Source organism: Pelodiscus sinensis, chromosome 21 (genome assembly GCF_052426305.1).
Source record: "Pelodiscus sinensis isolate ZL-2025 chromosome 21, ASM5242630v1, whole genome shotgun sequence".
Classification (NCBI taxonomy): Eukaryota; Metazoa; Chordata; order Testudines; family Trionychidae; genus Pelodiscus; species Pelodiscus sinensis.
In genome coordinates, this window is record NC_143072.1 from 8,043,604 (window position 1) to 8,071,450 (window position 27,847).

General features: G+C 50.9%; 1 protein-coding gene across 1 annotated transcript; it reads right to left on the reverse strand.

The window, feature by feature from the left end:
- Nucleotides 1–170: 170 nt before the first annotated feature.
- Nucleotides 171–27,847, reverse strand: ASL (argininosuccinate lyase). The gene is made up of 17 exons (XM_075905095.2): nucleotides 27,752–27,847; nucleotides 27,545–27,594; nucleotides 23,231–23,425; nucleotides 20,857–20,940; nucleotides 20,230–20,286; nucleotides 18,763–18,860; nucleotides 17,251–17,328; nucleotides 16,027–16,104; nucleotides 15,253–15,305; nucleotides 13,263–13,325; nucleotides 10,438–10,552; nucleotides 7,735–7,819; nucleotides 6,722–6,781; nucleotides 4,300–4,383; nucleotides 2,647–2,727; nucleotides 2,014–2,120; nucleotides 171–394 (listed from the first exon to the last, which is right to left on the reverse strand). The coding sequence occupies exons 2-17, from the start codon at nucleotides 27,554–27,556 to the stop codon at nucleotides 253–255; spliced, it is 1,392 nt and encodes a 463-aa protein (XP_075761210.1). The 5' UTR covers nucleotides 27,557–27,594; nucleotides 27,752–27,847; the 3' UTR covers nucleotides 171–252.

A 27,847-nucleotide genomic window follows, 5' to 3' on the forward strand; every position in this document is an offset into this window, starting at 1 on the left:
ACCCCTGATCTAGAGCATCTGCGGCCCAAGCCTGCAACTCCTCTATCTAGGGCTTGTTCAGGATGGGGGTGGCTCTCAGTGACTTAGACCACTTGCCCAGTCAGCGCTTGGCAGCTGACGCAGCCCTGCTGGGGATTTCCTGTGAAAGAAAAACACCACATGGGCCAGGCTCAGCGAAAGCAACACGTCCCGTGTTTATTCACTCGAGTCACACGCGAAGCAGCAACTCGCGTTTCCCTGCCTTCCAGTGGATCATTTCTGCTTCCTCAGAAGCTCCCTCAGCTGCTCGATCTGTGCGGTGACGCTGCTCTTGGACGTGCCTCCCGGAGTCGTGTACTGCTCCACGCTGTTGGCGTAGTCCCAAACCTGAGACACGTCGGTTCCAAACAGGGGGCTGGGGAGGCAAAACGAGACAGTTTGTCACTGCGTCGGTCCCACGGACGGAACGGATTTAGCTTGGCAAGCCTGCTCCACCCAACTCCAAGAACTGCCTGGGTTAGGAAGCCCATTCCTGCTCCCACTGAGTCAAGGGCAAAATTCCCAGGGCCTCATCCTGCCTTGTCTGAGCAGCGAGTCGTCTCTGCATGGGCAGTGCAAGTTGGGTGTAAAATGCGACCTGATCGGGGCACAGTGCTCTGCACCTGCTCTGCAGTGATGCCAGGGACATCGCAGGGCAAAGGCTGTAGAAACCTTCCTTTCTTAGGCTACGTCTAGACTGCAAGCCTCTTTCGAAAAAGAGCGTCTAGACTGCAAGCAGAACTTTCGAAAAAGCAAGCTGCTTTTTTGAAAGAAAGCACCCAGGCAGTCTGGATGCTCTCTTTCAAAAAAGCCCTGTTTGCATTCAAGAACGCCTTTTTCCGAAAGAGCACTTTCGAAAAAAGGCATTCCTCGTGAAATGAGGTTTTCCGCCGTTGAAAGAAAAGCCGCATTTTCGATTTAATTTCGAAAGAACGCGGCTGTAGTCTAGACGCAGGGGAAGTTTTTTAGAAAAAAGGCTACTTTTTTCGAAAAAACCCTTGAGTCTGGACACAGCCTTAGAGCGCTCATGCGAGTCAGCACTGAAGAGCGTCTCAATCTGCAAGTGCCTGACTCCTGAGGTTAGGGATGCTAAATGGGCTTATCGACTAGTCAATGGAATTTCTATCGATTAGTTGATGGGGGAGGGGAGACTGCAGAGCTGCAGTGGGATTAGCTCCCGGCCCTGGGAGCTAACCTCACTGCAGCTCTGCCTTTTAAAATGTATTATATTAAGAGCCTGGCAGCTCTTAATACATTTAAAAGGCTGAACACAGTGGTGGAAACCAGGCACAAGCCGGGAATCAGCTGATTCACAGCTTACACCTGGTCTCCCGCTACGCCTCTGCCTCCCCTGCCCCCCACATGGAGATGGTGCTGGGGGGAAGCCAGCTCCCCCCAGCGCCAGCTCCTGCTCCCCCCCTTGCGGCCTCTGTCAGACAGCAAGGGGAGAGGGGAAGCAACGAGCTGAGTCACTAGTCGACTATCCGATAAGCATACCCGAGATGAGATCCTGCTAGGGCCTGATCAGATCTCAACTGACTGCTGTAGGATTTGGATCAATTCCGCCTGTGCCAGCGAGAACCAGCTGCACAGCCACATGCAATCAGTTACAGAAGCTGACTCAGGCCAGGCCTTTCTGAGGCTGGTATGAACAGCAACAAAGCTTGAGGAATAAAAATCATTTTTTAATTACTCCCTGGGAGAATGGACAGTCCGGGCCTTGTCCAGAGCTGCTGGACAGTCTGTTCCCATCCCCAGTTAAGCACACATCAACGTGGCCCTGCCTGGCTCCAGCTGAAAGGCAGCTCGGCATGGAGAACGGGGGTACCCCACTCTTCACACAGGCATTGTTCCAAGGCCCACTGGTCACAGGTAGACTTCAGTCGCACCAAGGTAATTCAGGCCCAGGCGAGAGGACGTGGCAGGAGTTGCGTGAGTGGAGAGGTGTTGGACCCTAGCAAGTGGCCTTTGGAAGCGACGTTGAGGGATACAAACCTGATACTCTTCATGTCCTCCACGCTGAGCTGATTAATGGAGACGCCCTTTGTCTCGGCTAGGTGGACAGCCTTCCCGGATGCTGCATGGGCTTGTCTGAATGGCATCTGCAGTTAGATGTATATACAATAAGTGAGCAAAAAAACTAAGGCTCGGGAACAAAGAGCGTGGAAACAGGTGACTGTCCGCCCTGATTGACAAGGTGATGTGACATTCCCAGTGGCATCAGAGGCTGGGTTTTCTGGGAAACATGCACATCCTGTAATGCAGGGCACCACTATCTGCAAAAATGTCTGCCTGGCCTCAGTGCAGCAGTTATACAATTGGGGACACATTCAAAGGGGCTTTCAGTCCTGCTGGCTCTGGCCACAAACTGAGAACCTGCTGGGACTAGAACGTGACAACTGGTTGCCTCCCAGGGCAGGGAAGGGAGAGGGGGAACCTCTCTCTGAAGCAGCCCGCTGCTGGCACAGAATAGAAAGCTTCACGGTGTTCCTACTGTGCACTGATGTCAAGGGGCGTTGTCAAGAGGAGAATTGAGCCCAATCATCTTTGCTCTCTCAAGCCAAGCCACACCCCGACGAGTCACTGTGGCTTCAGAACCCTCTACCACACTTTATCCTCCATACTTACTCCCTTACGGACCAGGTAGAGGGCCAAGTCTGTAGCCAGCATGTCAGGGCTCAAGGCTTTCTCCATATTCTCCTTATGGATCTGCAGAAGGGAGGAACCGAAGTAGAAGTTACTGCAGAAGTGGGCAAGCATTTTTGAGGGGGGAGGAGGGACACTCCAAGGTCACTTTTCTGTGGAGGGGATGTGGAGTCTGGGCTTGAAGCTGGGCGCTGAAGGGGAGCTCAGGGGAGGGAACTGGGGTGCAGGAGAAGGTGTGGAGTCAGAGGGCGTTTGGGTGAAGGAGGGGGTTTCACAGTTCGTGAAGCTTCCCCAGCCCTAGCACAGAAAGGCAGATGGAGTAGCCAGCCACTCCGAGCTCTGGGGCTGCTCGCCGCCTGTGGGTCCAGTGGGGTGGGCCGCAGGCTGGACTGAAAGGCTTGGCAGGCCGGATCTGACCCCTGGGCCGGATCTTGTCCACCCCGAATTAACAGCTACTACTGCAGCAATGAGCAACCTAGGCTAGTGAGTGGGCTGCAAGACTGTCATAGCCAAGCTGGTCTCAGGACAGGGTAGCTTTGCTCACCGCGCTGGTTCCCTAGAACATGCAGGGTGGGCCACGTGAACCGTAGCAGAACTTTGATGGTGAGCCATGCACGTCCTCTGCAGCCAATGGTGTGTGCAAGCAGCACTTCACGGGCCCTTGCTTTGTGTGTGTCACATTAGTGAGACCAGTGGGGGAAAAAGCTACATGGCCAGACACCAGCAGAATCTGGCAACGGTAAACAAAACGACTCACGAGCCACACAAACAACCCTGATGGGCGGCATGCAGCCTGTGGGCTGTACGTGACCCACTGCTGTACGAATGGGTCACTGCAGAGCTGGCACACAAGCCAGAAGGGGCCTGGCTTTTGTAAGGCCCCCCTGCAAAAGCAACCCCCCAGGTTTTGACATTTATTTATTCTCTGCCTTCGTTTTACTACAGCGGATGAGCCAGATACTGCATTCAAAACTGCTGGAGGCCAGCTTCTGCTAGGAGCCTGCCCACCCCCACCCCACTGCAGGACGAGGGACCCTCCCCTCCACACAAATCCCCTGTTCATAAAGGTTTGAGTGTCAGGGTGTGTCTAGACTACAGGGGATTTTCGAAAAAAGTGGCCTTTCAAAATAACTTCCCCTGCGACTAGACTGCTGCCATGTTCTTTCAAAGTAAATCGAAAGAACGAGGCAGTTTTTTTCAACCGTGGAAAACCTCGTTTTACGAGGAAGAACGCCTTTTTAAGTGCTCTTCGAAAAAAGGCGCTATGTAATGCAAACTGTGCTTTTTCAAAAGAGCATCCAGACTGCCTGGGGGCTCTTTCGAAAGAGCGGCTTGCTTTTTGAGAAGTACTGGTTGTAGTCTAGATGCTCTTTCGAAAGAGGCTTGCAGTGTAGACAGCCTCAGTGAGGTACGTTTCAACGTGTGGGCCCGGTTCTGACCTCGCCATTTATTAGTAAAACTATTCATAGAACCATAGAGCTGGAAGAGACCTCAGGAGGTCACCAAGTCCAGCCCCTGCCCAAGGCAGGGCCAATCCCAACTATTGACTTGGATGGCGTCATTCCTGATTAACACAGTGGTGTGCACGGGCAGAATCAGACTCAAAATGTTTAGGAGAAGAAAGTTTGGCTTTACCTGGAGAGTGGAAATGACTCCAGTTGCCACCTGCAGCACAGCACTCAGCGTGTCGATCACATCGAACACGGCCTCCTTGTCTTCCTAGTTAATGAAAACAAGCCTGTCAGCTTAGTGCAGTGCTCAAATCAGAGCGTGGCGGCAGCCGGGGGTGGACGCAGTCTCCTGGTGAGTCTCCGTGCACCAGTGGAACAGCCACACTTGGAAGACCTGCAGCCCACTGAGCGTTGGGCATGGCCACAGCCTGTTTCCCTTCGCAGCCTAATGCCCAGCTGAGACGGACGTTCCAAGGGTCCCACTTCAGCCAGTCAAAAGGAACGCAGCAGGAGGCTGAGTCAGTGTTCATCAGCCCCGCCCCGTCAGAGGCTCAGGGCTCCCTGCATGGAGCTGGCTGACTGGGTGAGTCTGATCAGTCACCTGTGAAGCTGGGCTGAGTACACTGGAGAGCTCAGTCTCCAACCTTTACACACCCAAGATCACTTTTTAAATGTCAGAACAAGCCAAGATCTACCGCCCCATCGTTCCCCCAAGACCCCACCCCTTCCTTGAAGCCCCGCCCTCTCTATTCTCCCCCTCTCCATCACTTGCTGTCCCCAGCCCTTATACACTTTACACTGCTGCTTTGGTTTCCCCGATTCTTCTGTCGGAAGAGGTTTTTCCAACATTTGGTCTGTCTAGACTGGACCAAATGTCAGAAAAACCCCTTCATTCGGAAGCCCCCTTATTCCTCGTGGAAAGAGGAATACAGGGGTTACCGAAAGAGCACGTTTGCTTTTCCTCTAAAAAAGTGGGAGAACAAAACGCGTCCCTGCGTGCAATATCTCTGGAATCCTGGAAAAACTCCTGCAGTCTAGCCGTACCCTCGCTGGGTTGAGACCGGATGTGAGGGCTCTGAGGTGGGAATGAGGGATTTGGGTGTGGAAAGGGTGAGTGGTGTACGCTCAGGGAGGACATCTGGATGCAGAAGGAGATGGAGAAGGGGACGCTGGCTCGGGGAGGGGGCTCCAGGCTGGGGAGTGTTGGGGTCAGACGGAAGGTTGCTGAACTAAGCAAGCTGCAGGCTTGTAGATGTGAGGGTGCAGGAATTTGGGTTGAGGTATGTCAGGGGCTCAGGGCAGGGGGTTCCAGTGTAGGATAGGTTCAGATCAAGGGTTTGGGGTGGTGGTGCAGGAGTGTTATAATTCTGCAGCCAGATGGGGCTTTGTTGGTCAGGCTTCATTTTTAAATAAAATACTGTCAGGCACAAAATGTTTCTGCTTTGTCTTTATTTCTGAGAAGGGCAGGGAACCTGTTTTGTATCAGGGTCACTGACCCACAGAAAAGTCAGTTGGGGCCACAAGTGAGATGCAATAACTCCTCCAACCCCCACCCTCCCCAAGCCTCACTAATGTGGCCCCAACTGTGCTGGTGAGAGCAGGGGACATAGTACTGGGGAAGGGTGCTAGTGGGTGCTGGGGACAGGGTATTGCTGGGGGCAGGGACTCCCCCGGGGACAACTCCCCCCTGCAGAGGAGGGAAAGCCCTAGTGTGCGCCTCCTCTGGGGACTCCCCCTCTCCCCCCGCCCTGCACCACAGATCTGGGGGAGGGGAGCAGCCAGTGCACTTCCAGAACCCCCAGGAGTGGTGCGCAGCTGCAGGACTTCCTTCCACCCCGCAGGAAGCCGGCGCTACCTCCATTGTCGCTGGAGGTAGGCAGGGGGGCTTCTCGGGGGTAGGGGGAAATTGGAGGGGGGCCCCCAAACGTCTTATGATCGACTGGTTGGTAACCACAGCTGTAGATTATTTAATTCAGAAACTCTCTTAAGTGAACCTGTGTGCTACTGACAGGTGCCAAACTACCAGCCGAAGACAACAAAGGCCTGCGTAAAACAGAGCAGCAGCACAAGCTGTCTGCACGCTGCTCCCTGCCACAATCTGCAGAGGCCCTCTAGGGGCACAGAGGTAGCTCCTTCCCCGTACCCCCTCAGCTCTTGGCTGGAAGAACCCACCCTTGGTGCTGTTTGTGATCCAGAAACTTGCCCGGTAGCAGCCAGATGACAACTTCCCTATCCCAGTTGTCAGAGGGTAGAGACCCTCCATCACGGTCACCTGGGGCCAGATTTGAACAAGTAGTTCAAGTAATAAAGCTTCTATGCCCTATTAGCAGCCCTCCAAACCATCTAGACCCTGGCCAAAGCCGCAACTGGTGTAAATGGGCAGAGCTGCTTTGAAATCAATATACCAGGTTGACAGCAGCGGAGCATCTAGCTCTCTAGCCTTCTCCTTCTCCATCCTTAGGGTTGGAGTGATTCATATGCAAACTGCAGGATTTAAACCTCGTCTCTGAATTTGTCACCACTTTGCACCACACAGGTCATCACATGCAGCACGTAGGTGCTAATGGAGTCGGGGAGTGCGTGTTCTGCTTGGAATGAGACTTTACCTGCAAGTCCTTGTTGTAGGTGCTTGGAAGACCTTTGAGAATCATCATCATCCCAGTACACTGTGGAGAAGGTGCGGAGACTTGGGTTAAAACTAGAATAGCAATGAATGTTAACCCGTTCCCAATGGCAGAGCGTCAGAGCCTCTGGCCACATTTCTGTACATGAGCCGTTGGTCATTTAAAGTCTGATCTGGGGCCCACTGAAGTCAGAGGGAAAACTTTGTCAGCTTGTTCTTTAAGCTTAACCAACGCAAACACCTACTGGCAGACCAGCAACCCAAAGGAGATGGACACTCCCCTACATTTGCAGGATTTTGGTAAATGGTGGATGGAATGTACAGCAGAATTTTTGCTTCGAGTGGTGCTGTGTGGTTTGTAAGGATTTTCCTGCTGGTCCTCCATGGCACCCTGTTGGATCAATCTCATCACAACTACCACCACGTCATGTTGTGCACCTGGGGTACAGCCCTGAGTGTATTTCACCTTGTGATACCACCTTTCCTAGGGATTATATTCTGCTTTGTCTGGTAGTATGTGTGGAGGGCTGGAAAATGTCACGACTAGCAACTCTGTGCACTTATGCAGCATCTGCCAACAGAGAAGATCAAAATACTGTGCTGCAGTGTGCGCGCCATTCTCTCCAGGTGACCACTGATGAAAGATGCACAGGGGGAGCTGGGGCCAAATTGTTAAAGAAGCGCCCCATGCCCTGGCACTCTGTTCTACTGACCTGAGCGGGAGTTGTGGGTGCTCAGCATCTGAACGCTCAGGCCCAAAGCATCAGTCTCAGGTTTAACACACAAATCAAGCCACTCTTTGCAGCTGTAGCCTGACTGACTTGCCCAATGGCTTCAGCGGATTCAGGAAGACACCAGAGTGTTGGATGCACAGGTAGGATACGTGGGGGCAGAATACAATGGGTGGGATTTAAACTTCTCTCCCAACTACAATGGCTGGGGCTAAAGACAATAGTAACGAGACCCCCCCCCACGTCTCCTCCCCGGCAGACTCACCCTTCCAAACACACGTCCAGCCTTGCTGCGGATCAGCTCTAGACTGTCTGGATTCTTCTTCTGGGGCATCAGGCTGCTCCCTGTGCTGAAAAAACAAAACACCAAGCACATTAAACAAGGGGCCCCTTTCTGTAGGCAGAGCGAGACGGGAGAGAATTCACAAGGACACGGCTGTGCAGCTGATCCTTGGCGAGGTCAGAGCCAGAGAAGCTAGCCTGCCCGTGGTGGCGGCAGGTGTCTCCGCACTGAGTGCGTGCGCTTTCCTCGAGGCACCCGGCTGGGAACCCCGGTCCCTAATGTGGCAAGCTGATTTTAGGAATTTTCTAGAACACTTTGAGACTAGGAAGCCCATTGCACGCAAGATTTGGCAAAGTAGGGCTACAGGATCCAGCCTTTACTGGGAGCAGAGTCTAAACACCTGTAATAGGCAAGTTAGCGAGCGCCTTATATCGCACACACTAATATTTGTTTGCCTGCCCCTATTTGTGGCAAGCTGATTTTAGGAAATTTCCAGAAAATTTCAAGGATAACCCATTGCATCTCCCTTCCCCCAATCAGCTCTGGCCTTTTAGAAGGGCCGCAGGGGGAGCCTGCCCTGCCACGGCTCCTCCCACTCACTTGTCCTTTGCAGCCCCCAGTCCTGAGCGCTGGGAAGTGCCACATGAGGGTGTTACAGGAAGCCAGGCCAGTCATAGGGAGATACCATGGCGGAGTCACTGGGAGGAATCCAGCACGGGCAGAGCCACAGTTGAAGGCACCTCCAGTTCCTTTATTTGGCTGCAGACACACAGGGCCACATGACTCCCTGCAGACGCCAGTGACCTCAGGGGGGTTGCACCTGGGTGAATTTGATCCTCTATGCCCTGGAGCTGTGTGCTGCCTACTCTGCTCCGCTTTCCCCACAGGCTCTTCTCACTTCTGCAGCACCGCTTGAGTGGTGCGAATCCTGATGAAGCCAGCACAGAATCAGAGCCGCTGCACGTTACGGGGCCTCTTGTGCAGCAGGAACAGGGTGACTAACTAAGATGCAAAATATTACACTTCCCGGATCCCGGGTCTCGGATCCCCCACAGCTGCTGCTTCTCCCCTCACTCAGTCAAAGCTGCCCAGCTGGCTCATGGGAAGAGGTGCATGTAGATATGCTAACATGAATCTTGTCCACAGCTACCATGCAACGCTGCTCCTGAGCCAGTATCAAAGCTGCCCTGAGCCTGGCTCCATGTAAGTGGAAAGATCTTAGGTATCTCATTTAACAGCTATGTACACATACTGAAGGGTGCGGTCTTTCTTGTACCAGGATACAGAAACGAAATGTAGCTCTGTCAGTGAGAAATGAGACTGGTAACAGGAAAGCTGGAAGGGTTGCAACACAAATCTGTTTAAGAAAAGGCCCTTTTACTGGAACTCCCAGCATTGGAGGATTTCCCCTCCCAGCTACTCATTTATAGCCTGATTCCACAAGTGTTTACTCAGGCAAAATGCCCAGTGTGACTGAAGATTCAGCAAAGTAGGGCTATAGAGTTAGGCCTTTGCTGGGAGCAGAGTTTTAAAAATTGTGATGTGTACAGTTAGAGAGCCTCATATCCGGCACGCTGGTCGTCACGTGCCTGATCTCTCCGAAGCATGGAAGTCCCCTTTGCCAGGCTCATCTTCCAGGCAGGCAAACCGAGGCAGAGAGCCCGAGTGATTTGCCCAGTGGTACGGGCAAGGAGGCAGTAGAATCCACAACTCCTCTCCTAGCCAGCAATTCATTCCAAAACAGTCACACAAGTAACCCGGGCTCCCTGCGTCTCAGGCTAGGTCTAGACAAACATTTTTGCAGAAAAAGCTGCGCAAAGTGTGCTCTCCGGATGCTCCGTGGCCTTTTCCGCTTTTTTTCTTTTCCCCTCGGAAGAGGCTTTTCTGCCATTGGCCCTGTCTAGATGGGGCCAAATGGCGGAAAAGTCTCCTCTTTCGGAGGAGCCCTTATGCCTCGTGAAACGGGGTACACAGGGCTCCCCAAAAGAGTGCATTTGCTCTTCCACTTTTTTCGTGGAAGAGCGAACACGTTCCTTGGATGCGGTGGTGTTTTTGCGGGACAGTCTAGACGTACCTAAAAGAAAAATCCTGTTAATGGACCATTCGTCCAGGTGCAGAAGCAAATTTTCTGTTATAACACAAGCTGCTCCTGGGCATTTGACAGGACTTTGCAAGCAAGAAGCTCCACATACAAGTACATTTTAACTGTCTCTTCACAGCTGACCCACAAGTCAATCCCAGTTGCAGAAAATTGGGTGCTGGAAGCATGTTCCCCACGGAGCTTCAAGGTGCCACATTCACGCTCCGGGGAGGTGGAGGGGTTTGGGAAGACAACATCTGAAGTATCTAATGACAAGTATATTCCTGCCATCCCACCAAGCTGGATAACCTGGGTGGGGATTATGCTCCAGGGTCATCTTTGTTCTACCCACCTACTCATGAAAGACCCCTCTGTCCTAGCCACCCGCTCTAGACCATCTCCTGTGCAGGGTGCGAGCTATGCTGATTTACAGCGGCTGAGTACTGGGCCCTACTGATGTTTGTGGATATTTTCTCTCCACGAGCCCCTATTACTTAAAAAGGCTTGAATACAATTCACATTAGCTCCATTTATTTCGAGTGTGGGAAATGGGGGGGGGGGGGAGGGGGAGAAGAGACTGAGATTAATCCCTAGTAGAGAGTTACCTGTAGGCATCAGACAGCGTAACAAAGCTAAACTCCTTTGTACTGTAGATGATGAGATCCTCAGCCATCTTGCTTAGGTGGATCATTAACAAGGAGGCACAGAAGAGAAACTCCACTGTAGAGAAGGATGAGAGTCAAAAGCATAACACGGTCTTATTTACTCAAGTAGTAACTTAGCTTCAGGAAAATTTAGGCAGTGAACAGACAAACATTAGAGGTAAAATTCAAGTGCGACTTAGGAGCCTACGATTTGTTAAAGTCAATGGGATTCAGGATCTTAAATCATTTAGGCAACACTGAAATTTTGCCTGAGGTCTATTAGATTTGTGGAAGCCCCATCACTTGGGTTGTTGCACAGAGTCCTGGTAGTCTCCAGTTAATGGCGACTCCATAGCCTCAGCTCAGTGGTTCCCAAACTTTTCGGTATCATGCCCCCTTTTCGATACCACCTGCCTCCCTACCTCTTCTTTACCATCATCCAACGCCCAATTTTAACAAAAAAAATTAGTAATTTAAAATTAAAAATAAATGTAGTATACAAAAAATTTAAAATTAAAAATAAGCAAAAATAGTTTTTCTTGGTACAAAAAAATGTAATTTAACATAAGAAATAACAGAAACAAAACAAATTTAATATGAAGAATGATGCTGCATTTTCTTCATGAGTTGGTCTGAAGTGAGGGATTTGGGTGTGGGAAGGGGTGAAAGGTGCAAGCTCTAGGAGGGAATTTGGGTGCAGGAGGTGGAGAAGGGACTGCTGGCTCAGGAAGGGGGCTCCGTGCTAGATGAGTGTTGGGGGTTGGGGTGCTGAGCAAGCCACAGGCTTGTGGATGTGGGGGTGCAGTTCAGGTTGGGGTGTAGGAAAGACTCAGGGCAGGGGAGTTGGGAGTATGATGGGCTCAGGACTCAGATTTGCAGTGTGTGGATTGTGCAGTAGCGTTGTGGCAGAAGACTGCGGATGTGGGAGGCTCAGGACAGGGGGTTCCGGTGTATGATAGGCTTAGGGTTGGGGTGTGTGGGTAAGGAATGGTGTCCCTAGTTTGTTAGAGGGTGGAGATGGATGGCAGGAGAGAGATCGCTTGATCAGCACCTGTTCAGTTCCCTCCCTCTGGGACATCTGGCATTGGCCACTGTCGGCAGACAGGGTACTGGGCTGGATGGAACTTTGGGCTGACCCAGTAGGGCCATTCTTGTGTGGGGGGGGAACGTTATGACGCTGCGGCCAGATGAGGCCTTGGCCCTAACTGGGAGCTTGTTGGCTAGGCTTCATTTTTAATTAAAATATGTCCAACACACACGTTTCACCATTGTCATTATTTATGGGAGGGGCGGGGAACCTGTTTTGGGTGAGAGATCACACACACACACACACACACACACACACACACACACACACGTCAGGAACCACACAAATGAGATGCAAAAAGAACCCCTCCAAGCCTCACTGATGCAGCCCCAACTGAGACACCTCCCTCCCCGGCACCCCAGGCCCATAGACAGAGAGTAGGTAGGACTGAGGTTCAAGACCTCAGGCCAGATTAATTCTTCTGGGGTTCCAGGGTAAGTGGAATTTGTGGGCCCCTTTACACGGAGGTGGGGCCAAAAATGAGGCCAGTGTGCGTGACAGTGGATCCAGTGTGCCAGTGAGTGGGATAGGGATGGGGTGCAAAATCTGGGTAGAAAATAGGGTACAGGAGCAAGCTGGGGGTAGGTGTCTGGCCAGGAGGGAGGGGGCAGGAGCAGGGTGCTGGTGGGTGTCTGGGCAGGGTACTCATGAGGGTCTGGGCAGGGGGGCAGGGAGGCAGGTACTCGTGAGGGTCTGGGCGGGGGGGCAGGGTACTCACGGGGTTCTGGGTGGGGGTAGGGGACAGGGACAGCTCGGCTGGTACCTGGGGGTCCCACAGCTGCACACCAAGTCTGGGTCTCAGGAAGCATGTGTGCTGCTTTCCCCCCTCCCCAAACAGCCAGCGCGTTTCCTGAAATGCCAGCTCTGTCATGTTGCGGGGGACTTCCTTTCCCCTGCTGCCTACCTGCTCAGAGAGTGAGCGGGGGGTGGGGGGTAGGAATCCCAGGACCACACCAGCTCCAACTGCTCAGACAGTGCCCGCTGCTGTGGGGAGCGGAGGAGCAGGGTGCACGCTGGGACTCCTGCCCACGCAGGCTGGCAGCAGGGGGAAGGAAGTCCCTGGCATCATGACAGAGCCAGCGTTTCAGGAAACGCGCTGGCTGTTTGGGGAGGGGGAAAGCAGCGCATGTGCTTCCTGAGACCTGGACCTGGCACAGAGCTGCGGGACGTCCCCCCCCCCCCGCGCACGCACGCACGAAGCTGGCGCTACCTTCATTTTTGCAGGAGGTAGCCCCAGTGTGGGCTCGCTCTTAGGGTGAGGGGGAATGTTGGGAGCAGCTGAGTCGCCTCACCCCCCCCCTTGGAATGTCTTCACACCCTCCCAGGGGGGTGCACCCCCCAGTTCGGGAACCAATACATTTTAGCTCATGCCACTGAGAGCATCTTTACCACAAGGGGCTGAACTCCACACGAAGGGCAGTATTCCCAGCACAGCTAAATCAGCGGAACACTGCAGATGTACACGAGCTGGGAGTCTGGACCCACTAGTTCTGGATCAAACAGTACATGGGGTATTTGCGTGGAGCATTTATTGCCAGGTTCAGAGCTCAAATCTTCCCACCAGGAAGAGCTGGGGGAGGGAGAAAACACATCGGAACTCTCTGCCCCCCTAAAAGTTTGCTGGGAAGCGTCTCAGAGAAGCAGGTGACTGCTTGGCATTCAGGAAGAGGGGGAAAAAGAGCAAAACAGCTGCACCTACCCACAAAGTCTCGCTCACTAGTTGCATCCATGCTGTTCAGGCTGATGGAATCAAAGTCAAGTTCTGTGATTTAAACACACAAACGTAGGGTCAAAGCAGTGGCTACTATCTGAGCCCAGAGGCTTCAACAGACTTCAACATTAAAAGCACATGCCTAAGAGTGCTGATGAACCAGGGCCTTAATTATTAGCAACAGACTTTCAAGAGAAGGGTAAATTGATCAGTTCTGTTGTGTTCATCTTGCAGGCTTGGAGCACCAAGAATTTGCAATCTCACTTCAGAGAGCCTTTAAATCCTTAGCTAAGGACTATGACCCTAAGCAAAGTTTGTTGCAGTTAATGGAGTCTTCCTACTGCCTGCAGCAAGCTTTGGACCAAGCCTTTCAGCAGCATCGTCACAGTCAGTCGTTTTCCAAACAGGCTACCAAAGCACAGCCGGTCCCCGAGTTACACAAGTTATGGACCAAACACTTGGCCGTAACTGGAAGTGTTCGTAACTCGGACCCCATTGAGTTACACGGTGGAAGCGCGGATCGCGTTCATAACTCAGGGACCACATTTCCGACTGCTTTGGTCATACGTGCGGATGGTCATAAGTCGGAAACTGGCTGGATTGCAACACACCCAGACAGCCTTTAAAAGGGGGTTCCAGAGCACTCCAGTCCCCAGCAGAGTCAGCACCAGGGACTCAAGGCTCAGGATGTTCTGCCTCGTCTTTGTGGGAGGGTAATAAGTTCAACATGGAGTCTACAGCTCCGTGAGTGCATGTCTCAGCACACTGCTGCTGGCACCTCATCTTAGGCAGATGCAAAGATCAGTGTCCCCTGCCACAGGCTACTGAAGCTTATTGTCCAACTAGCAGGGCTTCTCTTGGGAGTGCTAGAGAAAGGAGGTCAAGGCAGGGAGCTAGCTGTCTGTCCCCTACGACAGTGGGAAAAGCAGAAAGCAAGAGGAACTCGGGTGGACAATGCTACAGAATAGAACAGAGAAGAAGGAGAAGTGGAAGGGAAAGAAACAGGAAGAAATTTCTACTCATACACCATAAATAACTCCCAAACCACCTAAACTCCTAACGCTGGTTCTCCTTTCCCCATAATGTGCATTAGAGAATTTGGCTGGTGACAGATTTGACCTCCTAATAGCTCATGAAAAGGTGCAGCACCTACAAAGATCAGCATTTTGCTCAAGAGATCTAGTCCAGTGTTTCTCAACCTCCCTTTATAAAATACCCCTTAAAAAAATTAAGTACCCCCAGATCCCCCTGCTCTAACCCCATGCACCCACCCCTCCCCCAGAGCCAGGCTCCAGACCTATAGTAACCCTGTCTTCGAAGTGCCTGCTCTCGTCACCCAGCCCTGCCTTGGCAGCTTGTCTGCAGGGAGCAAGTGGCCTGCCAGTGCTGGGCTCGCTGCATGGGGCTGTGTGTTGCCGCCTCAGCCCAGTGACCCCTAGCATGGCGCCCAAGGCTGCATCTAGACTGGCATGATTTTCCGGAAATGCTTTTAATGGAAAAGTTTTCCGTTAAAAGCATTTTCGGAACAGAGCATCTAGATTTTGCAGAAAAGCGTCCGTCCCAATCTAGATGCGCTTTTCCGCAAAAAAGCCCCGATCGCCATTTTCGCGATCGGGGCTTTTTTGCGGAAAACAAATCTGAGCTGTCTACACTGGCCCTTTTGCGCAAAAGCTTTGCGCAAAGGGGACTTTTGCCTGAACGGGAGCAGCATAGTATTTCCGCAAGAAGCACTGATTTCTTACAGTAGGAAGTCAGCGCTTTTGCAGAAATTCAAGCAGCCAGTGTAAACAGCTGGCAAGTTTTCCGGAAAAGCGGCTGATTTTCTGGAAAAACTGGCCAGTCTAGACACAGCCCATGGGTACAGGTACCACTGGTTGAGAAACACTGATCTAGTCTATGATGCAGCTGTCACCCACCTTCCCTCACACCCTACCCGGCCTCTCCCTTACTTGGTTCCATGACTGGAAAGGCAATTTACCTTTACGCAGAAACTCTCGATCGATACCCAGTGGGTTCCCAGCTATTGCACCGCTGCAAGGCACAAAGACACATCATGCATGACACACTGCATTGATGCTGACTAACCTGCATCACTGTTCTCAATACAAAGCGGAGAAGTGGGTCGTAAGACTTCATTTCCACATGGTGAGCTACCTGGCTGCTTTTAATGCCCATCACATACTGTATATTGGTAGCTGTGGTATGTTTTGTTAACTCCTGGCCAAAGTAAACCAACAGCTTCTTATCGAATAAGGCAGGGGTTGCATTTTGAAGCACTTAGTGCAGGATCCAAGAGAAGAGTTTGTGGATACTGGCAAGCTCTTCCCCAAACCCAAACATGCCACGTCTCAAATAAGCGCCTCCCAGGGCAGCTAGGCTGATGGTAAAACATGACACGTGAGGCGCACTGGCAGTCTGAGTGCAATCAGCTCCCACCCCTCCAGGTAGGTTAACATCAATGGGTACCACTGACAGAGTCGTAGATGACGCAGAGCAAGAGGTAGGATAGTCAGAAGGAAGATACCAAGTGTGTGTGTGGGGGGGGAAGGGGGAATATATTTGTTGCACAAGAAGGTTAACATTTGTTATCTGTGCTGTTCACAACTGAAAGCCCAGCCTCCTTCTCCATCCACAAATACAGCTCCCACAGGGTTCAATGAGTGCAAGGACCTCGCCCCCACTCGCGTATTCTATAGAAAAGACACAGGAGTGTCCCCCCCGCCCTTCGCAACCAAACAGCTGAAGGCTTCACCTTCCCAGTGGCAAAACATTGATCCTTCTCTTCACTTCTCCCAGGCGCTCGGAGTCTCGGGCGAAGGCGACTGCGTGGCTGGGGGAGGAAGGGGCGGACACAGATGATGAATTAAGCAGGTTTCACATTTTTGCTCTCAAAACGGATTGGAGCGGTTTCAAGAAGTGCCAGGTTGTCAGCCCTGGAGACCAGAGCCCTATCTATCCACAGAGCCCAGGGTACCAGGGACATGGAGAGCACGAGGCCCAGACACATGGCGAGGGCTTTGTCAGTGAAGAGATGGACAGCCAGCAGCAGCGCCAGCTTCCCCATGCTGCCCCGGTGGTCCCCCGGGAGCGAGCCATCACTCCAGACTACGGGGACTCCTCTGCCCGAAATAAGGCCCGTTTCTATGGCCCCTCAATCATCTGCTCTTCTGCTGAACGTACTCGAAGCAGACTGGGATCAGAACCCCGGGGAACTAAGAGCCAAGAGGGGCTATTAGAGCTGGTTCTACAGTCAGCCGCCAACAGGGGAGAGGGCAACTGTCCTGGGGCCTGGCATTCAAACTGGCCCAGGACTCCCAGCTGCTACTGCAGAAGTTGCAGCAGCCAGAGCCAGGGGCCCTTTAAATTGCAGCCAGAGCCCTGGGTGGTGTGCTCCAGCTGGTGCTAAGGGCTGGCTGCAGAGGCAGAGGCATGGCGCAGTCCGGATGGTGCTGAGAGTGGGCTACCCCAGCCCTGCCCTACCCCGCCCCTTCTGCAACCGTGGAGATGTCCCCCCCCTTTGCCCAGGGGCTCAGCGGGTCTGTCAGCCCCCTGCCTACAGTCCTTAGCAGCAGCAGAGCCTATGAGCTGCTTTGAAGTTTTGTTCCTGAGCTTGACTTCACAGTGTTTGTGCAGGAGAGCTTCTGATTTCTCACCGTCAGCCCGAGGCTGCTCTCTGAAGCCTGAGGAGGAGGGTTAAGGAGGTGATGAATCCAGGCCTTAATTATTAGCAATAGACGTGAATGGCAGCTGATCAGGAGCATTAACTCAACATCAGACTCCTAGTCACCTGGAGCTGGGCTTGCTGCCCACCCCAACTCAGACACCTTGCTAAGCAGCAGCTTTCTAGGGTAGCTCTGAGACCTCTGCAACATCACCACGTGCCAATGTGGTATCATGACCTGGCTGCACAGCTCAGTCTCAAGGACCTGGTCCCCAAGGACAAACGCTCACAGCAGATCCTAAGCAGAACAGTTACCTGAGTAAAAAGTGGCTCCACCTGATTGGCTGCGCTCTTTGCAGGTGAGTATAGCCAGGAAAGATCACATCAGTTTCTCTGCAAGAAAGAGGCAAGAGAGGAGCTAGAAAAGGGGGACAGCGGATACGCAGCTCAAAGGAGTCCAGCCAATCAAACCCAGCAACCTGCAAATTATGAGCTGGAGGCTTACAACACATCAGGGGGCACTGAACACAGACTGTTATATATTGTAGAGATGGTGTCTGTCTAGACCAAGTTCAGTAGGCAGCTTTCTCTTGACATAACTTAAAGCAAGAGGAGGGTTTGGTCGTGCCAGGACAATGGGCTGTGCCTGGAATGGGATTGCTTCTCATGAAACCAACCCAGAAAAGAGGCAGAATCGCCAGGCAGGTGACAGGGGCTGGCTGGGGGCATGACCCGTCTGCACCTGCCGCAGCCCTGAGCTTCCCATCTGTAGGGAGGGCGGGGGTAGGAGGTGAAGCTGCCTCCCCAGATTAATATGGGGACATTGCTGGCTGCTCCCCTTAGCCTGGGAGCCAGGTGAACGTGCAGTTTGCTGCATCCCTCACTCTGACTGGGGAGTGCAGGGGCAGATGAACCTGGACCTGCCCCATCTGGAGGACATGCACCCTTCCCCCAGCTGTGTCCATTGGAGCTGCAGCGGCCATGGAGAGATGCCTCTGACCTGGCCCCCACTCCAGGTTTCCCAAAAAAAAAAAAAAAAAAAAAAATTAAATTGAGCTAAGGATCGAGTAACACTGAGTAAATCTTCTAGTAATAGAGTAATGAAAAGATGTGGTAGCTCAGACAGAAGCTATTGGCTTGATGCAGAAAGTTCTCTGACCTCTCTCTACAGGAGAGAGACTGGATACTCTCAAGGGTCCCTTCTGGCCTTAAATCTATCAACCAAGTGCCAGAACCAGAATTAGAACTCAGGAATTCCCAGTCCACCAGGCTTTGCAAGCTGTTTAGTTACATTACTGGTTCAGGATAGTGCCAGCTCTTTGTTGTATACTAGTTATTCATCATCCTACCTGTTAGCTGTGAAGAGAACCGTGACATTAAAGTAATGAAGATTAGTCAGTCTATAACAAATTATTTGGATCGCTGTAGTGTTGTCAGTAGCTAAAGTCATTACAGTTTTTAATAGTTACACTCTGGAAAAGTTGAGATGTCTCAGTTGCCTCTATTTAATTTTGCTTTATTGAAATGAAGTTTTAGCTTCTAACACGATTTGTTGCCAGGATACATCTGGGCTAAAAGGAAGTCTCTATGCAGCAGGCCAGCTGTTCAGAGAGAAAGAAGGAGCCAATTCTATGACCCTGGCCATCAGCCACAGCTGCACATGCTTTGCCAGCCTGCACACGGAGTCGGCCAGAAGGAATGGCACTGCTCTCAGTGGAGTTGTGCCGATTGATGCTAATGGAGGTTCTCGCCCAGAGTTTAAGATCACAGCACCAAAGCACAGAGCTTTTCATGTCATAGCATGAGCTTGCAAAAATAAGGACTTACGCAGCAGCCCGGTCCACAAGAGTCTTGATAAATTGCAAGAGGTGAGCAGACAGGACAGAGCAGGAATTTCGCATGTAGAGTCTCAAGTCAGTCACAACCTGCAAGAGATCTCCAGCCAGTCAAGATGGTGCATGATGTACATGCTGGGCAAACCCCACTCAGCAGGTCACTACGTTTGTGAGTGTGGGGAACTGGGTAACAGTCAATTCCCCCACTTTCAACAGGAAAAACAACTTCGCCGTGCCTTATGGATGCCATTCAAACAGCTCACAGCTTTCAACCTAATTGGTTATTAAATGGGAGTTTCACTATTTGAATTTGCTCCTCAGGGGCCAGATCCAAAGCCAATGGGAGACTTCACATTAAAATCAATGGGCTTTGGTTCCCACAGAGGGTCTGCTTCCAAAAGCTGCTATGAACCTGGAACTCCCATTGATGTTAGGAGCAGGTCCCAGCCACTGGAGAAGACAAACATGAAATTACATCAGCTAATACAAGCATGAAGGGACTCTAAAGACAACATTAAGCAGCCCAAATATTAGAGGTATGGTCCATCCATCTGTCAGAAGCCAAAAACACCAGATAACCTGGGCCCTTCGTAGGCATATGCAAAATATGTGGCTGCATATGGCACCTGGGGGGAAAAAGAAAGGACCACCACATTTTCAGGTGCCCCAACGCAGATGCGTGTGCTTGTGTGCCCAAGTACGGCCCTACCACCTCAGCTGCCTGTTCCTCTCTGCTCCCCCATCCTCTGGCTGTTCTCTCCTGCTAGCAGCAGCAGGGATGCCTTCTCCCTGCCCCTCTCCCCCCCCAATGCGGTCCTCTCAGCCAGCTGCTAGCAAGGGCTCCGCTCCGGCCTCACGGAAGCCCCTGGCCCCATGTGAATGCCTGCTGTACAGGGCGGAAGGAGAGGGAGTCTGGAAGGGAAGTCACAGGCTCCTGGCAGAAGCCATGCAAAGGGGGCGAGGGAGAGAGAGAAGATGGGAGAGAACCCTCGAACCCCAGGATGATCACCAAGCTAGTGGCTGCAGAAGACAGCAGCAGAACTAGTCAGTCTGGTCTATCTGGTTCTCCTACAGCTCAAGTGGCAAGGAGTGAGCCCAAAGGCCCTCACGTTGATGCAGGGACAATGTTCAGTACAGGAGAAAGCCATGTAGCCTGCCATGGAACTGCTGCAACTTGTTTGGAAGAGTCTTGAAGCACCTTTTGCACAGGCCTCCTATTGAGTTCAAAAGGCACTCTGTGCAAGGATACGGCTTCAGCGTCTTTACCAAAAGCAACGGGGTCCCATTTATGCTCATGCCCAATACCGCTGCTCAATAACTGCGCTCATTCCATCCCTCCAGCACCCACGGGCATTAGATGAACGGGCACTGTAGTGACTAAGGGTTGTCCATTAAGAAAAGGGAAAGGAGGCAAAAGGAAATCTGAAATAAGGAAAAGCAAGAGGCAGTTCTCCCATACCTGATCATTCCGGCTTCGACCTGTGTGCAACTTCCCAGCTACCTCCCCAATCAGCTCCTGAGGGCAATAGCAGATTTTTCCATCCGTGTTAGCTGTATTGTAAGTGTAGGGATTGCATAGAAAGCAGACCTCATCCATGCCTAAAAGCCTGGATTCACAAACCCTGACACAAGTGCTTAACTTTATGCAAGCAAATAGCACACTGAATCCACGCAGCTCAGGGCAGGGACAGTTATTTTGTGATGTCCACTGTGGACTATGTACTACTGCAATACAAATAATCCCCACTGTGGTCTTTAGGTGCCCCCCCGAATATACATGTTAATCACATGGTTAACATAAGCAAGTGTAAATACAATCAGGCCCCCAGCCTGCTTTGGGTCAGGTATGGCCAAGTCTCCTAACATTCTGGGACAGCCTCCTCTCAATACAAAATAAGATGGAAAATATATTGTGTGAATAGGAGTTGTGTGTCTGCAACATGTTTTTAATTCTCTCAATAGGGATATAGCCTAAACAGGAAAAACATAGAACAAAGTATTTAGGGAGAGAAGACTTTTGTTTTACTATTGCCAGACTGATCAGAGACATGACCTGGAATTTATGAGGATAATAGAGGAACTTCACCTTTAGCCTGCGTTCGTTGGCAGTGTGGATATCCTCATCGCTTTTGTTCACCACAAAGGCGCCCCTGGACCATTCCTCGGAAATCTACATTAGCAATAAGATACCAGGCAGGGGTTAACAGTGCTTCTTTCCTGCACAGGGATGGCAGGGGCTGGATTCATTCAGGTTGGTAAAATATTTTGCAATCCCTGGATCTCATTGTTGGGGACTCATCCTGATCTCAAGCAGGTGAGATCAAATAAGTTGTCTGAAGTCACTGGAGTTACACACACTTGCACAGGGATTCAGAGTCAGGAACTAAAAAGGGCCACGCACTATCATCAGGCTCTGGCTGTCCGATCAGAAACTGTTCGGAGCAAGAAGCAGCCTAAGCACAATAGATGCGTCAACACAGCAAAGTTATTTCGGAATAACGGACGTTAATCCAAAAAAACTATGCAAGCATCTACACAGCAAGAGCGTTATTTCAAAATAATTTCAAAATAGCTGACAGCTTAATCCAACTTCTGTTAACCTCATTCTATGAAGAGTAATGCCTATTCCGGAATAACTATTTTGAAATAAGACGTGTGTAGATGCTCCACTTCTGCTATTTTGAAATAGCGCCTCACCAGGGCCCTTCTAAGTTATTCCTCCCCAGTGCCTCCTGGGTCTCTATATCAAAATAGCATCCTCCCCAGTGCCTCCTGGGGCTCTATATCAAAATAGCATGTCGACATTAGGGAAGCTGCCTTGGACTAATTTTGAGGCTTCTCTACAGTGTAGATGTACTATTTTGAAATAAGCTATTTCAGAATAACTATTCTGGAATAGCTTATTCCGAAATAACTTTGCTGTGTAGACACACCCAATGTGAATCAGAAGGCAGATAATTGAATGGGCAGGAGAGAGAAGCCAAGGGTCAATGTAGATGCTGGACTTCCAACTTTATCATTACAGATGTGGTTCAAGACGCTGTCCCGATCCAGGAAAGCACATAATGTGTGCCCTTTCAACAATGGGACTTAAAAGGTTAAAAGTTTTCTTGAAGCAGGACTAAGGGAGAGCACAGTGCAGACTACTTGAGAAGGGTAGGGCCACCAGCTACAGGTCGTCAGCGACCTTATAGAAGTGAGATGCCAAGAATTAACTCTCCTGCCATGGGCCCTGCTGCTATCCTGGGAAGGAAGGGGCTCTCTCCACTGTACCTCCCATAGACCACCTTGGCAATGCAAAACTTTCTGCGGACTATCAGTTGCTAATGGAAACTCCCTGTTAATTACACAATTACGCCTGAGCCATTTTGCTGGTGCTGCAGCTGGAGAGAACAGTTTAATTTAAATTATTAAAACAGATTACCCGTTTTAATTTTCTCATGTTGAAGTTTAATTAAACTTCATTTTAAATAAAGTAAAATATGTCCAACACAAAAGATTTAAATGTTTTCTTTATTTATGGCAGAGGTGGGGAACCTTTGTTGGGCTGGGGGGGAGGGGAAGGGGGTTGTTGACCCACAGAAAAATCAGTTGGGGACCACACAAGTGAGAAGCAAAATAACTCCAAAACCCCCCAACCCTCACTGATGTGGCCCCCAACTGAGACACCTCGCTCCTCTGTGCTCCAGCCCCTACAGGGTGAGGGGAAGGGACAGAAAGGACTGAGGTTCAGGGCTTCCAATAGGCCAGATTTATTTTTCTGGGGTTCCAGAGTTACTGGATTTTTATGGTGATAGAAATGTGATATGGTGATAAATGGATTTTTATGGACCCCCTTAGGCTCTGAGGCGGGAACAAAAATGAGGGTCTCAATGTGTGGGAGAGGGCTGCCAGCGCGTGGGATAGGGATGCAGGATCTGGGTGGGAGGTGGGGTGCAGGGTCTGGAAGGGCGTTTGGCAGCAGGAGAGGGGGTGGGGTGGGGGTATGAGAGGGAGTTTGGGATGGGAGGGGGTTGGGGGAGTAACACAGAAGTGAGAGGGTGAGAACGCAGCCCATTAGCTAGTTGGGGAGGGAGGCAAAGAAGTGGGGAGCAAAGGAAAGTGAAGCTTCTGCAAAGTAAAACTGCATCCCCCCCACATCTTCCCTCTGCTCCAGCCTCACTCCCCTCAGCCCCATGAGCCCGCCAGCCTGATCCCCTGCACACTCCCAGCCTCACTCCCCGCCCCCCAGCAGGACGCTCCAGCTGTGCAGCTGAAGCTGGAGCCACAGCATGGGCTCCCCGCTGACCAGGGGAGAGACAGGACTCAGCTCCTGCCTTACAAGCCACAGGAAATTGGCTCATGTGCCGCTTTAGCGTGCCGGGGGTTGCCCGCCCCTGAGTTAAAGCTTCAAGTCAGAATGGGTACCCGTGGCAATGACTAAGCCTCTGGCCACCCCTGGTGCTCAAGCAAATACATACCTTTTCTAAACCACTCAGGATCTTCTCCAGGTCCCCTTTGGTTAGAATCCCAGACTTCTCCAAAGCCTTGGCATAAGCCATGCTCCCTCGGATGTCAACTTCCGACAACCGCTGGTCATAAGCCATGGAAGAGTTGAGAGTCTCCATGATGGGATCGGTGCCACCTACAAATCTTCCTCCCCAAAGTTTATCCCCCTAGGGAAAAGGAAGTTTTAAAAATGCAGCATAAAAGGTCATGCTGATACATAACTTGAAAGAACCTGCAAAGAAACGCTCTTTGGGAGGAGTATGAATTCGGTGTAGCTAAGCAGAGGCTGGGACAGTGTCCCTGCATCTACCAGAAGGAACAAATTGAGAGCTAGTGTAAGCGGACGCAACCCTGTCCGTCAATTTGGCCTCCTAGACTAAATTCCATTGATGTGAACAGGCCAAATTTGGCAGCAATCTCTAAGGTGCTCTAACGGCATTTGCACTGCTGCAAACTGCAGAGAGGGGCCAGGACAAAAGGGACCAAGGAGGCCCTGCTTTATAAACTGAAACCCTTCTGTCAGCAGCTTCTCTCATTACACCTCTCCCCTAGCCCTTAGCATGAGTCAGTCTCCCATATGCACGCTTACCATACCAGTTCGTAATAAAAAACCTAGACTACAGATCGGCTATGGGTGTGCCAAGGCCACCGCCTCTCATGCTGCCCATTGCTGCCTTGTGTCCCACTCATCCAGCTGTCGGTAGCAACCTGCTATCTCCTGTCTTGTGTTCAGATTGTAAACTCCTCAGGAAAGGGGCTATCTTTTTCTGTGTTGACATGCAGCACAGTGGGGCCCTAAGCGCGACCACAATGCAAATTATACAACGCTTCTGAATTTAATTGAATGGGAATTACCAGAACTCATCTCAGAAGAGAACGTGGCCCAGGCTCAGATAGCAAGCAGTGCATCCGCTCGGTCATCAGAATAGCGTAGGTCAGAAAAAGACAGGTGTAATACTCAAAGCACCAGGGCTCTCGCTTGCCATTCTAAAGAGGAGCAGTCTATTTTTATCATTAGTGTCTAGTCACTGAGCATCACTGCAGGATCGTGGGCTAACCCACTGTACTTCGCCCCCAATGCAGGTGTGGCAATTTTATGTCCTAATTTTTCAAAACAAGTACAAGGGCATGTGACACAACCTCTCTTTGAAAGCAGTAGAAAGTCACTGAGCTACTGACATCCTTTTAGAGCAAAATAATTGGTCAGTGAAACCCATAGCAAAGATTAGCACTTTTTCCACTGTATTCAACAAAGAATGATACATGTTATAAAGAATATAAAGCAGATGGTTTTTTTTTTTAAATTGACAGAGAGGGAGCTATGGGCAAATAAAAGCTACCTCTATTACAAATACTTCTGAAATTATGAAGTATTTTAATTCATATTGTGCTAGAGTTGCTCTTCTCTTAAACTGGTGTGTTTCAGGAATAATGTCATTTACTTCAGTGGATTAGCACCAGGGTAAAAACAGTGCAAGATGGAGAAGAATCAAGCCTGCTCTGTTTTAAGTTTTAGGGACAGATTTTGGTCTGTTAAACACAATTATTCTGGATTTACAGGTGAGTCAAATGGGTCAAAATTTACCCTGGTGTAAATCCATTGCATTAATAAATTTAACATTGGAGCATGGCATTACACTAGTCTTTCTGGGCACCCTTCTGAAGTGAACTTCAGTTCACTCAAATGAATGAACCCGTGTGTGACCTATTTCACCATGCATTTGCACAAACAGCATTGCTTCATCAGCAAATAGCAACATATCATTTGATCCCATGAAACGCATTCCTGAAATCCTTACATAGGCAAAACTCCCACTGACGTCAAAGAGGGGGTCTGGTCTGCTGCTTGCGTAAAAACTCCATGGTGTGTCCTAACAATTAAAAAAAGAATTTTCCAAAGCAGCTATTCGCACTCAGAGGAGTGATTCAGAAGCATTTATACAAAGTGCCTGTAGTAGAGTTTATGGTGTTAAATTGATACTTTTGCCCATCTAATTTATTTCTCATACCCCTTTTGCTTCCTTTCAAGCATCACAGCCATCTTCTCTGGCAGCAGACTGGATGGGGTCCCAGTTTCAAGTTAATCAGTGCCATTATTTTATCAGCTAGTGGGGTCATTATTGAGCAAGTCTTTCCCCAAGGACTGTCTCCACATATCTACCAATCCCTGATGCACAAACATTGTGCAGTCCCTATGGAGGCAAAACACCCAGTAAAGTCCCAGGGAGTTTTGCCTTGTAAGGATGATAGAAATAGGGCCTATAGTTGGAGATTTTTAAAACATTATTTTCATACAATCATTTTTAATTCTAAATTTTGTCAGCCAAATTCTGCACCACTTCAGCTTCACTACCACCCAGATCAGGGCTACTCAACTTTGGAAGCCCTGGGGGCCACAATGATAGTCACAGCATATGACAAGGGCAAGGCCGCAGCTTAAGTCTGGTTGCATATACAGGCAGTCCCCGGGTTACGTACAAGATAGGGACTGTAGGTTTGTTCTTAAGTTGAATTTGTATGTAAGTCGGAACTGGTACATATTGTAGGGGAAACTCTAGCCAAACATTTCTCCAGAGCTCAGTTTTATTCTCCCACACCTCACTTCCCTCAGTCCTTTATTCTCAAGCTGAGGTGTCTGCTGAGAAAAGCCGCTCTGCGTCTCTCTGGTCTGCTGGGGGGGAACACTAGCTTCGTGTCTCCCTGGTCTGCTGGGGGGATGCAGCTAGTGCGGGGTTGCCTCACCCCGTTTGTAAGGAGGGATCTGATGCAAGTCGGATCCATGTAACCCGGGGACTGCCTGTACATGCAAATAGTTTTTCACACAATGCCCTGGTGCTCCAGACACCACCTCCCTGGGGGCTAGAAACATCAACACCTTGTACCCATCTGTTCCAGCTAGCCCGTCCACTTGCATCTTTCAATGCTCACTCTGCCTAGGAGACACCTTGCCGTTGTGGACTGTGTCTCAGTGGAGACCAAGTTCAAAGGATCCCACCCTCAAGCCGCACGTTGAGCCCTGCATAAAGCCAAACCGCATCCCAGGCCACAAAAACAGGCTGTGGGCCGTATGAGGCCCACATCTTGACCTAGATTTTGCCATCACACTGCTTTCTGCTCCTGGCTCAAACAAATGGCATTTTGTCCATCAAACCAAGACAATTACACAACCTGATCTTAGAAAACCTTTGGAGTAGACACAATTTTTCCTCATTAAATTTTGTACTAAGGACAAGTGAAGGGGAATGATATCTACATGTTTTGTTTCAAGTTCTAGTTATATATATTCAGCCATAAAACAAGACAATTGGGCTGCGTCCAGATTGGCATGATTTTCCGGAAATGCTTTTAATGGAAAAGTTTTCTGTTAAAAGCATTTTCGGAACAGAGTATCTAGATTTGCGGAAAAGCGTCCGTGCCAATCTAGACGCACTTTTCCACAAAAAAAGCCCTGATCGCCATTTTTGCGATCAGGGCTTTTTTGCGGAAAATGAATCTGAGCTGTCTACAGTGGCCCTTTTGCGCAAAAGTTTTGCGCAAAAGGAACTTTTGCCTGAACGGGAGCAGAATAGTATTTCCGCAAGAAGCACTGATTTCTTACAGTAGGAAGTCAGTGCTTTTGCAGAAATTCAAGCGGCCAGTGTAGACAGCTGGCAAGTTTTTCCGGAAAAACTGGCCAGTCTAGACACAGCCTTGAAGTAACCAAATCCCTATTGCAAGCAATTTTTAAAAAAGTCTAGCTATGAATGTGCAAACAGTTTTCCTCATCTATCTTTTAAAGAGCACAGAATTTCATAATAGATTTTATACGGGCTTCTCCCCTAGTCAAAATTCACTGTCTTACCCCTTTCTTACATTGGGCCAAGGATGGAAGAAGCAAGTCTAGCACATTCTGACAGGTAGGGCTGCTTTTCAGATCAGGATAGCAATTACGCACAATGGCAGATAAGGACAAGAAGCCCTTGTGGGCAATTTTTGAACGTGGAAAGCACTTGCCGCTGCGGGAGCCGGTGTGATTTGCTAACAGAGACATGCCTGGACGGGGCAGCAGGTGCCCAGAGGGGCATCTTGGGCAAGCGACTCTACCAGCGGGTGCCCAAAGAGCCATACCCAGGAGGGCAGCGCCCACTTCCCTACAGGAGTCTTGCTATGGGAAGAAACCCCCCCCCCCCCCCCACTACATGGAGGGCTGCAAGGTTTTTGACTCCAGCTCCCTCCAGCTGGATGTTTCTGCCTGGGGAGGGTCCGCCCTGGTCTCTGCGGGGGACGCCACAGTGCGGGCTGCTCACCTCGGATGCCATGTCGGACGGGCTCTCGGAACCTCAGCGGCGCGCGCCCCCTGCAAGACAGAAAGAGGCGGGTTGGGCCCCTCGGGGGAACACCCCGCGCTGCTGGGGGGCCCCGCACAGCGCGCGAGGCAGCTGCAGCCCCAGGGCGCGGCGCGCGCTGCACCGGGCGAGCCCCGCGCTGCACCGAGCGAGCCCCGCGCTGCTCACCTGCCTGGCCGCGAGCCCCCGCTCCGCTCGCCCCGGCTGCTTTTCACGCCGCCGGCCGCTCCACGCCTCCCCTGGGCGGGGCTGAACCCGCCTCGC